General features: G+C 28.6%; 1 protein-coding gene across 2 annotated transcripts in view; it reads right to left on the bottom strand.

Moving 5' to 3' along the window:
- LOC101237678 (uncharacterized) overlaps window positions 1-14,817 on the bottom strand; it is a 73,774-nt gene that overhangs the window by 4,728 nt on the left and 54,229 nt on the right. The window contains exon 22 of one of the 2 annotated variants that reach the window (XR_010638981.1): window positions 6,724-6,773. Coding sequence is in view for 1 of the 2 variants with exons in the window: in XM_065799234.1 (XP_065655306.1) it covers window positions 6,719-6,773 (55 nt within the window). In the remaining variant the exon portion in view is untranslated. Of the gene's footprint in view, window positions 1-6,718; window positions 6,774-14,817 lie in introns of both variants that reach the window. The other variant, XM_065799234.1, reaches the window with a different exon arrangement.

The raw sequence follows: 14,817 nt of genomic DNA, 5'->3' as shown, positions 1-14,817 counted from the left end.
GCCATTACAAACACCATTACAATCCATTCTTTATTAGCTTGCAAGCTTTTTACTTTTATTTATTAGTTGATGGATTTTTTTTTTTGTTCTTCTGTGTAGTCTAAAAGTTATTTTTAAGCATTTTAAAAACAATATAGCTTTTTATTTCTATGCAACTATTTATTTTAAAATCTTACTCCATAGGATTCAAAGGATACTGAAGGTCTATCTGTATAGGATATAAAATTATAGAGACTAAATTATCAAACATGATTGGTAATGAGGCACACTTGCACCTAAACAGATTTGCTATTAAATAAAGTAATCAATTTTGGTTGTACAGAATATCAGAGAAAATTTTGGTGTACATGGTGAAAAAGTTATTGCATCTTCTTTCTTTCAGATGATGATGATGCTAATGAAGAAAAATAGTTTTGCAAAATTCTGTAATCAAATGGCTATTGTGCTTATCTAACTTAGCTGATGAAAACTTCTTTATATGGGGGCATTTAAAAAATAGAACATACCATAACAACAAGCATACCACAACCTAGAACTATTCAGCAATTAAAGGTAAACCCTTATGAAAATTTTTTTAACATAGAACCATTACAAATGATGGCTCACTCCCTAAAGGCGCGTCAGTCATGAGCAAAATATTTTTATTTAAAGGATGTTTATTTTAAAATTAAATAAATTTTTTTGTTTTCAAGAAGGGTACTTTTTGTTTATAAAAGTATAAATGGGAATTACAAAGAAATAAAAAGCTATTTTATTTTAAAATGCTTTAAAATGCAACTTTTGCACTACCCTGTATTATTTAGTTTTTTATTGCAATCGTGGTATCAATTTCCACACAATCTTGATCTTTAAATTGAATCTTTATAACATCAAGATGGTTTTTTCAATCTCTGAACAATTGTTTTTTACTTTTTGGTGTCTGCTTATATTGAATTGCTGATTTTTTTTTTATATCCTATTTATGACATAATACTTCAATAAAACCCAGTTGTATTTCAAGAGCAGAACATAACTGCTTATGACATAATAATTCAACAACACCTAGTTGTATTCTAAGAGCAAAACGTAATTGGTAGCAGTATTTTAACTTTTTTTTTATCACACTTACACAAATAGTCACAATAGCTATGATAATATTTTATGATATTATTTTGTAATTTGCATTCAAATTCTGTAAGCCTTTGTTTTAATAACTCAATACATTTATATGCACTGATAATGTTAGTCAAATTAATCTAAGGTCAAGAACTAGAAATTTTTGCATACTAATTAATATTTACATAGCAACAGATTATTTAAAATCTGCTATAACAAATTTAGATTTTTTAAATCATCTATATTTTAGTGATTAAAGAATGTTTTATTTTTGTGTTGAAGTTTACAACTATCTTGCACAATCTGTAAAATGTTGTTGATTATCTGCATCTTTATGCTCTACATGCTCAAACCAATCTCCCAACACATTCTATAAGATACACTCAATATTTCTATTCACTATATATATATATATATATATATATATATATATATATATATATATATATATATATATATATATATATATATATATATATATATATATATATATATGTACATATATATACACACACACACACACACGCGCATATATATATATATATATATATAATATTGAGTATTAAGCTGAGCAATATGACATACTAAAAAAGGTAGCTCTGAGAGCTTCAGTACATACATTGACTGACTATCTAGGTAGAATGTGAAGTGCCACTACATTGACTAAGGGTTTGGGTTGGGGCAGCAATCATTTATTTTTTAAGTCTTTTTTTTTGTTTTTTTATTTAAAAAAATATATATGGATTTAAGTAAGCAAAAAAAGTATAGTATATTTTTATGGCAATAATAGTTTCATTTCTAAAGGTAATCATCAGCCATGTGATATAAAACTAGAAACAGAAAAACCATTAAAATATAAACTTACAGTGGAAAGTGCTCTGTTGTCAAAACAAAACAAAAAACAAATAAATAAGAAAAATAGAAAAACCTAAAAACGGCTGCCTAATCACCAGTATCGAGTTTTGAAAGAAGAAATTTGTTTTCATGTCTACATTTATATACTAATTCATTCCACTTATTTGATAAATTATCATTGGTGTAAGATATGACATGATTATGTCATAATATCTTACACCAATGAGTTAAATCATATAATGACTTTTCATATAGACATTTTGGTTTGTTTTATCATTGGATTGTAAGATCTACAACATTTTACAATTTTCCATTCAATAGTCGGGTTTACACCACTTTCTTTTAACCTCCATACTTCCTTAGTATTCAACTCAGCATCATTTTTATATATTTTTCATGTTTAAAAGATTGTCTATGGTTAGCGTATCTGAATGCAGTTACACTAACTCCAAAATAAAATACTTTTTCGTTCCTGTCCAGAGTACTTGGGTATAGAGTGGCTTGATACACTATGTCATTTACAAGGCACTGTTAATATAAAGAGTGCTTGATTTTAATAATGCAATTGCAATCTTTATTGGAATCTGGGGTGTTGTTTTTCATTACATAATGGCAGGGTTGTTTTGATTTAAATCGATTGATTTAAATCAGTTGATTTAAATCAATTTACATCTTGATTAAAATCAGGCGAATAAAAATCATGATTTAAATTGAGTTTTTTGATTTTAATTATTTTTAATGATTATTTATTAATTAATCAACTTGAAGTAAATTACACTAGCTATATATAACTACTGCATAAACTAGTATTAGTTATAATAGTCAGATGATGCATAATAAAATATATAGTAGTCATATAAATCGTTAAATTCTTAAATTTATTGTAAGATTTTTATCCTAAGTAAGTTTTTTTTTCTTCTTGACTAATTACATTAATTTCTGTTTTAATTATTTATTTATTAGATAAATATAAATATATTCTTTTTATATAAGAGTATATTTAATTTTTTTTAAATTACAGTGTTATTTTTTAGTTGAAAATAAAAATACTGACAACTAAATTGGATTCATACCTTATTAAAATCACTAAATCTGAAAAAGAAGCTTTTGATAGCAGATAACAAGAATGATTTATGCTACTAACTTGCCTTTCAGAATGGTTGACCATCCAGAGTTAATCAAGATGATCCATTTTTTACGCCCATAGTATAACCCCCCTAATAGAATCGATATTGGTGGAAAACTACCAGATACTGTTCACAAGAACAGTTTAACTAGCTGTTCAGGTTTGCTACATGATTAGTCTGTGACCATGAGTATTGATGGGTGAAGCAATGTTCATAATGAACCAATAGTTTGTGCAACAGTAACAACAATGAATTCAGATATCTATCTTGCAGATACAATTGATACCTACTTGGTATCAATTGTATCTGCAAGATAGATATCTGAATTCATTTGGTTGATGTTGCTGTTAATTCTATCAACAAATGCAAAAAACAATTTGGTAGTAATGTTCCCAGTGTAGTAACTGATAACACAGCAAATGTGCTGAAAATCAGATAACAATTGGAAACTCGAGATAATGTTAATGTTATTACATATAGATATTCAGCTCATATTCTTAATCGATTTGGCAGTTCCAAACATCAAGGAGCAGATTGTTCAAGTTGTTAAATATTTTAGAAACAACCATTTTGCTGCTGCTACATACAAAGTAAAAGAGGGCTAGGACTTATAACGCCCCAAGATGTCAGATGGAACACATTGGCTGATTGTCTTGAATCCTATCTAAAACACTGGCTGATTCTGTTAATAATTTTTGAAGAAAACAGAATAATAATTGATAAAAATATTACAAATATTTTAAATAACCTTGGTGTAAAGCGAAGTGCAAAAGAACTGTTACAAATGCTTAAACCAATTGCTGTTGCATTAGACTTGATGCAAGACAGTAGTACTATTGGTGACAGTGTAGTGATATGGAAAAATCTTCGTAGGAAAGTCCTAAGCTTGGCCAAGATGCTAAGAAAAATTTATCCAAAAGAATACAACAGACAATGACCCCAGCTCATTTGTTGGCTAATATTGTTAATCCTAAATACAGAGGTAAAGAATTAACTGATAAAGAAATAGAGATTGGAATGGACTTTGCAGCTTTAAAGAATCCAGATTTTCTTTCACTTTTGGTTAACTTTAAAGCAGAAGCAGCACCGCTTCAAAAGTTTATGTTCCATGATAACATTGTTCAAACTATTAGGCCATGTGATTGGTGGAAATATCATAATGATCATGTGAATCTGGAATTACTGAAAGTTGTTAAACAGTTACTTACTGCTGTTGCTTAATCTGCAGGAGTTGAAAGAATATTTTCATCATTTGGTCTTGTGCATTCAAACATTAGAAATAGACTCTGAATTGAGAAAGCAGGCAAATTGGTTTTCCTATTCAAATTATTTAATCAAAAAGCATTAGAATCAATGAGTTTAACTGATTCTTAAAGCATGGCATAATTGAAGCTTAAAAACTATGTATATAATATATACATAGTTTCAATTAAATACTTATATGATGTGGACTACAAATTTTTCGCCTTAATTGTTTCATATTACCTTTCTACTCCTGTACATTTTTTATCCCCAATCTTTTAACACTTTGTAATTTTGGATACCTGTTGCTTTTTAACATTTGGCTCAGTTCGCTAAGTTCTATCCGCCCCCTTCCTTTTGGTGTTAATAATGAATCTTGTTTGAATTTTGTGCTTTTATACTGGACATCTGATTTTTGAGTACGGTTGCGATGGTAATATAGCAAGTATACGTATTGCAAAAAAAAAAATCTTTCGAAACACTAAATTTAAAAACAACCACCCTAAAAAAACGAAAATCAAACAATACGCAATTTATTTGAACTATTAATTTTCTTTTTTTTAAATTAAACTTTGTTTAAACTTCCTATTTTGCTAGTTATGCTTTTTTTTGTTTTTGAAACTTAGTCTTTTCAGCAAAGTATTGAAATGTTTAACATAATAAAACTTGCAAACAGCCATGACCAAGTTGTCTAAAATAAAAAAACTTATCTGAGGACATATAAGACAAAAAAAATGCACACGTCTCCTGGAAAGGCTTATATGGGGGTCAAACCAGACTATATTGCGCTTACGTTTTTTGATAGAAGTTGGATGAATTTCAATATATAATTAAGTTTAAATTTGTAACCAGAATTTTTTAATGCATCCTGATTCAAATGGGCAGAGTTTTGAAAAATAGTTTTATTAAATGAATTAGCTGACAGCCTTAATTCTATAGAATGAGGAAGTTGCTTTTAAATGCTAGACATGGATTGGAACCATACATATATAACATAGTTTATTTACAAAACGGTTTCAAAGATTGGTCATTAAGGTTAAGTGTTACGTTTATAAATATAGAAAGATTGTTATTTTAAAAAAATAACCGCTAAAAAATTAAAAATAAACTGCTTCTTAACTCTATTACTACACCCTATGAAAAATCAAAGTTACAAATAAATAGCTGTTAAATATGGAGGGAAAAGTTAGGTTAAAAAATCATGAGGTTTTTAGCAGAATTGAAATTAATACACCTTTTAACTGCTTTATCACTTTAAAAGATCATAAAAACAATTTTTTAAACAAACCTACTGTCCACCTTTTAAGTCTAGTAAAAAATGAAACTAGAAGAATCAGTTTTTTTTTTATTTAACATAAGTGCTGAACTGAAAAATACTGTCTCAATTAACGGAAAAGCACACAAAACATTTCAGAATGGTTCAAAGGTATTAAAACAAACATTTTTATAAATTTTTAACTTTTGAGATCAAAATTAATTTTTATCTTTCTACCAATAAAAATCTTTTGAATGACGCGATTGAATATGCTGAGAAATATGTAACCATTAAAAATAAAGATAAACTAATAATTAAACAAGCCCGAAAATCATTGTTCTTTAATAATAAGCAACCTTGGATTAAAAAGAACAGTGTTTTTTTTTTTGATGTTGCAATGGGTGCTTTTGATGGCGCAGAGATATGTGAGCTTGTTGGAATTTTTTTTTTTTTCAGCTATCCCAGCATAGTAATAAAACAGATTTTGCCTTATACCGAAACAATGGGTTAGCGGATTTAAAAAACGCTTGTGGCCACCATTTATACAATAAAACATATTATTCAAATTTTAAAAAATAACAACCTTTCTATCTCTATACAATGAATCATGAAAGTATTTTCTTTGTTTATAAATTTATATATATATATATATATATATATATATATATATATATATATATATATATATATAAATATATATATACATATATGTCTATATATACACATGTATATATAACCTTGTTTCTCTGTGCAGGGACCTTGTTCGCCAAGGGTTGTGTTTCGGAGCTATAGAGTAAAAAGAGGGTTGTAACCTCAACTAAAGTAGCTTCCTCAACTGTAGTGGTCTTCTTAGCTAGGGGGAGGTGAACTATCATTAAAAAAATATATATTTATTATATATCATATATACTATATTACATATATTAATTATATTAAAACTTAATATGCATTCCATTCAGTGTATATTTTATTATATAAAACACATTTTTAGAATACCTGTAAACATTTTTAAAAAATGTTGTTAGCCATAGGTTACAAGAGATATAGTGATGACTTTTACTGTAAGTTTTTTTTTTTATACAGATGCAAATAAAACAAGTATCTATAAACAATGTTGACAAAAAAAACTATACAAAACAAATACCTTACAAGTAAACCATTCATTGCTTTTTCCATTTCTAATGCACCCACCACATGTCCTAAAAATATATCTTATGATTTAAAAATGTATGTATAAATAATGTATAAAATAAATTTATGTACATGTGTATAAAATAAATGAATGGATAAATATGTATTAAAACCAATTATAACCACACACACACACACACACACACATATATATATATATATATATATATATATATATATATATATATATATATATATATATATATATATATATATATATATATATATATATATATATATACACACATACAGTGGTGGCACAAAGTCATGACCACACGCATATTTTGATCTCTCTAATAGTGTACTTAGGCAATAATAACTAATTTTTGTAGCAATTTTTATTTGGAAACCTTACTAAATATCTAGTTACCGATGTGGCGCATTATTAGCAACCAAATATCATTATTTTTATTATTATAATTACTGTAATTTTTGTTAATTATTGTTCTGCGTTGATTTGATCAGAAATTGTTGATATCAGTTTGGTAAGTTTAAGATTTTTCTAGCATTGTTTTAGTAGATATTATCACTCGACTACATATCGTACCGAAACATGGAGGTAATATTGAGAATAAATTAATTAGATTTAATTATAATTAGCAGTGCTAATTAGGATTAATTAATCTTAATTAGCTATAATTAACATATTTAATATTATATAGAATATATATATATATTCTATATAGTATAAAAAACCCAAAACAAATAAATCATAATCTCAGATAGCAATCTTTTTTTCTCGGTATTGAATACCTGTATATTTGGTATAGTTTATCTTTTGTTTACTTTTTTCAATTAGTTGATAACAAAATGTTTAATTATTGTACACCTTCATTTATGTTTGATACATTAAAACTTGATACATTAAACCGTGTCTATATACATTTTGAATAGAGTACCATTTTGTTTTTATCACACAAGTATTAAATAAATTAAAACTAAGAATTCTGGGATCGAAATATGAACAAACAACTCAAAAATGTATATCAAAAGCAATACCAAACTTTCAATACCAATCCTCAATAAATTTATGAATTCTTGTTTATGTTCTTGTGTTTGTGAATTTCAATGAAAGTTTTTGTTTTGATCAGCCAGTTTAAATTTGACATTTTAAAGCCTGATTACTCCGAGTTTTTGTTTTTATCTGTAGATAGTTTTCTTTAGCAATAAATGAAACTTTATAAACAAATAAATTTAACGAATCTTATACTCTAAGGGAATGTCCGTAGAGTACGTATGCTCGGATGCAGAAGAGGGGGTCTACATAAAGTGTATTTGAGATGAGGGGCAGGGGGTTGATTATAAAAGTAAGGAGATACCATATTAAAAAAAATATCATAAAATGTTGGGTAGGTAGGTTAAAAGCGTAGGTACTTTAAGGGAGTGTGAGGGTACTCCAAAAGCATATATCAAGAGTGCAGGCAAGGGTCAAAATAAAAGTGTACATACTTTATGGACAACCCCTAAGGGTGGGCATATTTTTCAAAAGTTAACAAACTACCCCTCCTTCATATTAAGGAGCTGCGAGTAAATACTTAAACAAAAAGAATATAACAAGGTCAGAAAAATATTAACCAGCTCTCTAAATTGACAGTTAAACTTTTTCTTTTTTTTTTTTCTAAACATTTTCACTTCCAACAAGGCTGCAAGCAACCACTAATTAAAGTTGGAAGTTACTGGAAGAGAAAAGATGAAGATTGTAGCGCAAGATAACAATTGACAGACGACTTAAAGGATTACAAATTATATGAATCAGAAAAGCAAGATGAAGGAAGCGAATTCCAAATAACTGAAGTTCGAGGAAAAAAACTAGACGAATAAGAGTTTTTGGAGCACTTAGGAACAGTCACAGAAAAAGGATGAAACTTAATTGAATGACGAGTAACACGAGAATTAATTTTAGTAGATGGCACAAGAGATGCTAGCTCTTAAGAGCAGTGCCCATAATAGTATTTGTAGAAAAGAGAAAGAGAAGCAACATTACCACGATGCGATAATGGTTGGAGGTTGGCTGCAAGACCAGGTCCAACTATGTTAACAATGCGTTTTTGCACCTTGTCTAAAATAGAAAGGGCATCATTAGAAGATCCGTCCCAGATATGGCAAAAGTATTCCATACGAGGCCGGATTTGAGAATTATAGAGATAGAGGATAGAATCCGAAGTAAGAAAGTATTGAGCTCAATAAAGAGATGCAACCTTAGCAGATGCTAACATTGTAACTGATTTGATATATGGTTTTCAAGAAAGATTAGAAGTAAGAGTTAATCCTAGAAGATAAAGAGTAGATGACTCATCTAGTACATCACCATTCATAAATATAGGAAGATCTAACTTATTGAGATAACGATTGACGGAAAAAAAATTTAGTTTTACCTGTATTGAAAGTCACCAGTGACTGTGAGCCCCATCCTGTAGCAGAAGTGAGATCCTTTTCAAGCTCAAATGCCCCCCCCCCCCCAAGCAATCAGAGAGTGTTGGTTTCTTATCAAGATAAGAATAAATGGTAGTATCATCAGCAAACAATGCCACCTTAGATGTGAGAGAATCTGAAATATCGTTAATGTAGATTAAGAGTATAGGGTCAAGGATAGAACTCTGAAGTTACAGAATAAGAAGAAGAGTGCTGTCCATCGAGGACAACTTTTATACTACAATTGGAAAGGAAGAATTCAATAATCTTAAGATGTTACCAGATACACCGTAAGAAATTAGCTTATGGAGAAGACCAGCATGCCAAACTTTATCAAAAGCTTTTGAAATGTCGAGAGCGATGGCCTTAACCTTTTCACATTTATCTAATGCACGATATAACCTATTGGTTATAACTGTTAGCAAATCAGCTGTAGAACAAGAAGATCGAAATCCATATTGATGGTCAGAAAGTAAGTTATTAGATTCAAGGTGAGAAATTAAAGATTCAAAAACCTTGCTTATGATAGGAAGAAGACTTATGGAACGGTAGTTAGACAAATCAGATTGCTCTCCAGAATTTTTGAAGATAGGGATAACAGATGCTGCTTTCCAGCAGGCTGGAAAACAAGACTCTGATAAGCACTTGTTGAATAGTTTTGAGATTATAGACGACAGCTCCGAGGAACACCTCTGCAAGAAAATAACAGGTATGTTGTCTGGGCCACAAGCTGTAGAAGAGTCCAGGCAGGAAATCACTTTAGATACAGAAGCTGGAGTGATACGAATGTCAATTAATGGATCAACCTGCTTGTTGGCAATGTCAACAGAAAACAACTAGTGGAATCAAGAGATGATATTGATGAAAAGTTTTTAGCAAACAATTCAGCTTTGTCTTTAGGTGAGGTGACAAAGTCTGAATCATACAAGAGAGGTAAAATTAAAGATTTGCCCTTATTATTAATACTATTAAAGATTCTCCAGAAGTCGCGAGAGCCTAATTTTTGAGATGAGATACGAGATTTCATGACCTGAGAATAGCGGCCTTTAGCGTTAGACAAAACCTTTTTACAATGGTTTCTAGTAGTAATAAGCAGATGTCTGTTTTCTGAAGAATTGTTTTGCTGATAAATATGAAAGTAACGGTTTCGATTGGCAATTGCAGCAGCACAGTGTGAGGAAAACCATGGAGGAGAGTGAGGCTTGACCTGGTATCGTTAAGAGGGAACAAAAGATTCCACAGCAGCCTGAATCCACGAAGTTATGTAAGAAGCGCATTTGTCGACAGGAAGACAAAAGATTTCTACCCAAGGGCCATAACGAAGAAAGTCACGGAAAGAATCCCAGTCAGCTTTAAGGTAGTTGTAAGAGGTACGATAATAGGGGGATTCAGGTGATGAAGAAGAATGAGATATTAGTTTTAGAGAGATCAAACTGCAATCAGAAGCACCTAAGGATGAGTGTGGAGAAACTGAACACTGACTAGGATCAGAAACAAGACATAAGTCGAGAAGAGAAGGTAAGTGATTAAGGTTGTCTGGAAAGTGAGTTGGAAAGTTGACTATTTGTGTTAGGAATTGAGAAAGACAAAAGTTGTGGGCTTTAATGCCTGCAGAATCACTGAAACTAGAGCCAAGCCATTCAGAGTGGTGAGCATTAATTTCACCAACAACAACTATATTAGCTGATGGATAAAGAGAGAGGGCTTGGTCAATATGATCAGAAACAACATTAAAAAGAGTGCAGTCTTGAGATGAAGGAGAGCGATATAGAACAAAGAGAAAGGCGATAGAGTGAAGTGGTGCTAAACGAAAGCACATGAAAGAATAGTCTGTGGATTCAAACCTAGTTTCACGACAAATGGCTGAGTTCTTACGAATGTAAATGCCAAGACCAAGCATGTGATTATTGGAGTCTTTACAAATTAAAGGAAGATAACTATCAACACTAAGATCGCAAGATGAGACAGCTGAACTCAAATTAGTCTCACAAAGAGCAAGTAGGTCTGGTGAACTTTGCAAGAGATAAGACTAAACAGAAGAAAAGTTACTTTAAAGGCCACGAATATTAGTGAATGATAGGTTTAGAGAACTTGGTGATGATGATGATTTTTTGTGTTTTATAGTTTTTGGTATTTTATTCATTTTTAAATTTGTTAAAGAACTTGACTCAAAGCATAGATAGTACTCAGAACACTGTTTAATAGCCCAAGCAATTGCCTCATTACTATTAATAAACCCTTAGCCATAACAAAGGGCTGATTTTTTAAAAATAAAAATATTGAAAATATATTCAGTTATATGTATATAAATTTCTTTTAAAAATTTTTAAAATATAATTAGTACATATTTACAAAAATGTTGATTAATAAGTTTTATTCCATTAATTTTTATGTTAAACTTCAACTCTGAAAAATTTGTTCAAAATGGTTTTAAATCTTTCTAAATTTACCTTTTTTTTTATGAGTGCTTTTATAAGGAATACACAAAGGAGCTTTTATACACATATAGAAAAAAAAGTGAAAAAAATGTAATTAGCAAAAAAAATAACAAAACAAATAAACAGCTAAATTTGTAAAAACAAAATTTGAATTTTACAAAAATATTTAAGCACACAACCATTGTTAAAAGTTTACCAATTATGAAGTAACATAAACTAATTAAGATGCTAGAGCCAATAAATAAAGCATTACTCCATCAAATAATCCAAACTTTTGATTGAATCGTTTATTTATATTTTAATACAAATACATATGTTAATTGAATCTTTCAAAATAAACTAGTGGTTTTTACAATTTGTTTTGATTGCATGACCTCTTCTTTTCACACACTTATAATATAAGTAGTTGCTTGCTTCTGTAAAAGCATGTCTTGAATTATAAATCTTTTTATAGACAAGAAAAGAATCTTAAAAATTAATATACTTTATAATTCCACACTTCCGAATGTAGCCACATCCACTAATGCTACACTGATATTAAATTTGATACATGCTTATGCTTTTTTTTTTATAGATAACTGTTAAGACTTTGTTTCAACCCTCACACTCTTGAGCTGAAATATGAAAGTTGATAATTAGCTGGTCCAAGAAAGTTATAAAAGTAGAAAATTAAGATTCATTATAGCAATAAAATATATTATATATATAAATATATATATATATATATATATATATATATATATATATATATATATATATAATATGTAATATAATATATATAATATAACTTTGAAAGCTTTCTTTTTCTTTAATCTTTTTTCCAAGTTTTTTTTAAAATTACACCAGCTGGCAAATGTTCCAGGTAGCAAGAATCTGATGAGAATAAATCCTAAAAACACTGCTTTATTGCACTTTCATTCACATTTTCTTCTGAATTGGTATTAAGTTTCTTTGCATTTTGTATTGTTTGTCTGCATTTTGGGATATAAGCTGATATAAGCTTTGGGAAAATATAAGCTTTGGGAAAAGTTTATTTAATCTATTTTTAGAACTGCAACAGTACCCTATTGCATTGTTGTAATTCAAATTAAAATATGCAAAAAGTTGACAAACACAATAAAATATAGCAAAAACATTTGCTTAAAAATATAATCCTTTTTGTGCTAAAAAGCAGAAAATAAACTTTTTAATTTAAATTTGATTAAATAATATTTAAAACATTACTCAGAGTTTCATGCAAATAGCGATCATCAGATGTTACAAATCTCAAAAAAACAACGACAAAAAAAATATATTAAAAATACAGTGGAGTGTCTTCTTTGATGACATTAAAGTTGTTCATAATATATTTGTTTTCATGGCGACACTTAGACGCAAGTTCGTTTCGCTTATTTAGTAAAGGCAATAGGAATAGAAATTTAGAAAATTTAGTAGAGTTTGATATATAGATATATATATATATATATATATATATATATATATATATATATATATATATATATATAAACCCTCGAAATTAGGAAAAATGAGGTTGGCAAAAAATTGCCGACCTAAAACCACTTCAGGTCGGCATCAGGTTGGCAAAAAAATTTTCACTGTAAAACTTAAAACAAAATTACAAAATAAATTTCATCATCAAAACCTATTTCATAAAAAAGCATCTTCGCCGGATGACCATTCTTTATCAGAGAACCTTCTTCGGATGAAGTGATGTTTTCTAACCAATGTGTCATTGTTTTCTGACTAGAGTTGTTTGAAGCACGCTTTTTGGATACAATTGACCGTCTGATTGATGAAATAGTTAAATAACGGATTTTCAGTAACAGATTGAAACCTAGCACAATATGACTTATCTAGTTTTTCCAAAATCTCAGTAAAAAAATTCGTTCTTTAAATTAGCGCACCATTAATATTTTTAAGTTAAACTAAAAAACAAGTCCCTTGCAACAAATAGCCATAATATGAATACTTTGCTTTACTTATATTGGAGCCGTCTTTTGCTCTCATTTTTCATACTTCAAAATTTATGTTAGGCTTAATTACCACATCTTCCAAAAATTTGCAAAGTGTTGGAAATATGTCTGATATTTATATATTTTGATAAAATTGTCTTATAAAGTCTGATCTTTTTATCTTTATCAAAAAAAAAAATTGCAAAATATCAGACATATTTTAAAAAGCTTTTTCTTTTTTGCATCTAACTAGAGAGTTTTTTTAATGTTTTTAGCAGTGGCATAGAAAGGTTTTTAAATGTTTGAAATAACCAAATGTTAAACAAAAAGAATATTTCAAATTTTTTTACGTTCATATGTATGATGAAAAGATTCTTCACAAAAATAAAACTACTGTGATAGGAGAATGAGAACAAGAAACCCTAAAATCTTAGCCCATTTAAGTTTTTATGACCATGTAAAGAATAACTCCCTTCCCCTCAATTTAAAGGAGCCACAAACTTTACATGGTCATAAAAATAGCATAAATAATTTAAAAATAAAATTTGAAATCTGTCGATTAATACATGACTAAATTATATTTATGAAAAAATAAATAATTCAACTCATTACTTTCATGCTCAGGGTAGGTAGGGGGCTAAGATTTTAGGGTTTCTTATTCCCTTTCTCCTATCATAGTAATTTTTTTTGAGAAGAATCTTTTCATTGTACATATGAATATAAAAAATTTTTGAATATTCTTTTTGTTTAAAAGTTGGTTATTTCATACATTTAAAAACCTTCCTACGCCACTGAAACCAATATATATATATATAAATATATATATATATATATATATATAAATATATATATATATATATATATATATATATATATATATATATATATATATATATATATATATATATTATTAACAAAAATGTACAACTAAAAAAGAAAATATCTTATATAATGAATAAACATATTATCCATTTTTATTACAAGTTTTGGTGCCCTCATGACCTTGTCTACGGCACAACTTTGCATGTATGGAGGGCGCAGGTCTGCCAATGTTTGTACATTTATGCACCTATTCAACTAAATTTAAAAAAATAATAATAAGTAATAACAAATAACAACATAACTTTAATAAACAACAGTAATAGTTAAAACGCACAAAACTACAAAAAAACTCTAAAAAAAAATATTCAAAAATAAATTTCCAACAATAATATTTGAACCTGTGGCGCTTCCTTCACGAAACATTATAA

The sequence above is a fragment of the Hydra vulgaris genome, chromosome 06 (assembly GCF_038396675.1).
Source record: "Hydra vulgaris chromosome 06, alternate assembly HydraT2T_AEP".
Lineage (NCBI taxonomy): Eukaryota > Metazoa > Cnidaria > Hydrozoa > Anthoathecata > Hydridae > Hydra > Hydra vulgaris.
Note: the sequence above shows the minus strand (reverse complement) of the source record. Positions and strands in the feature narration are given on the sequence as shown.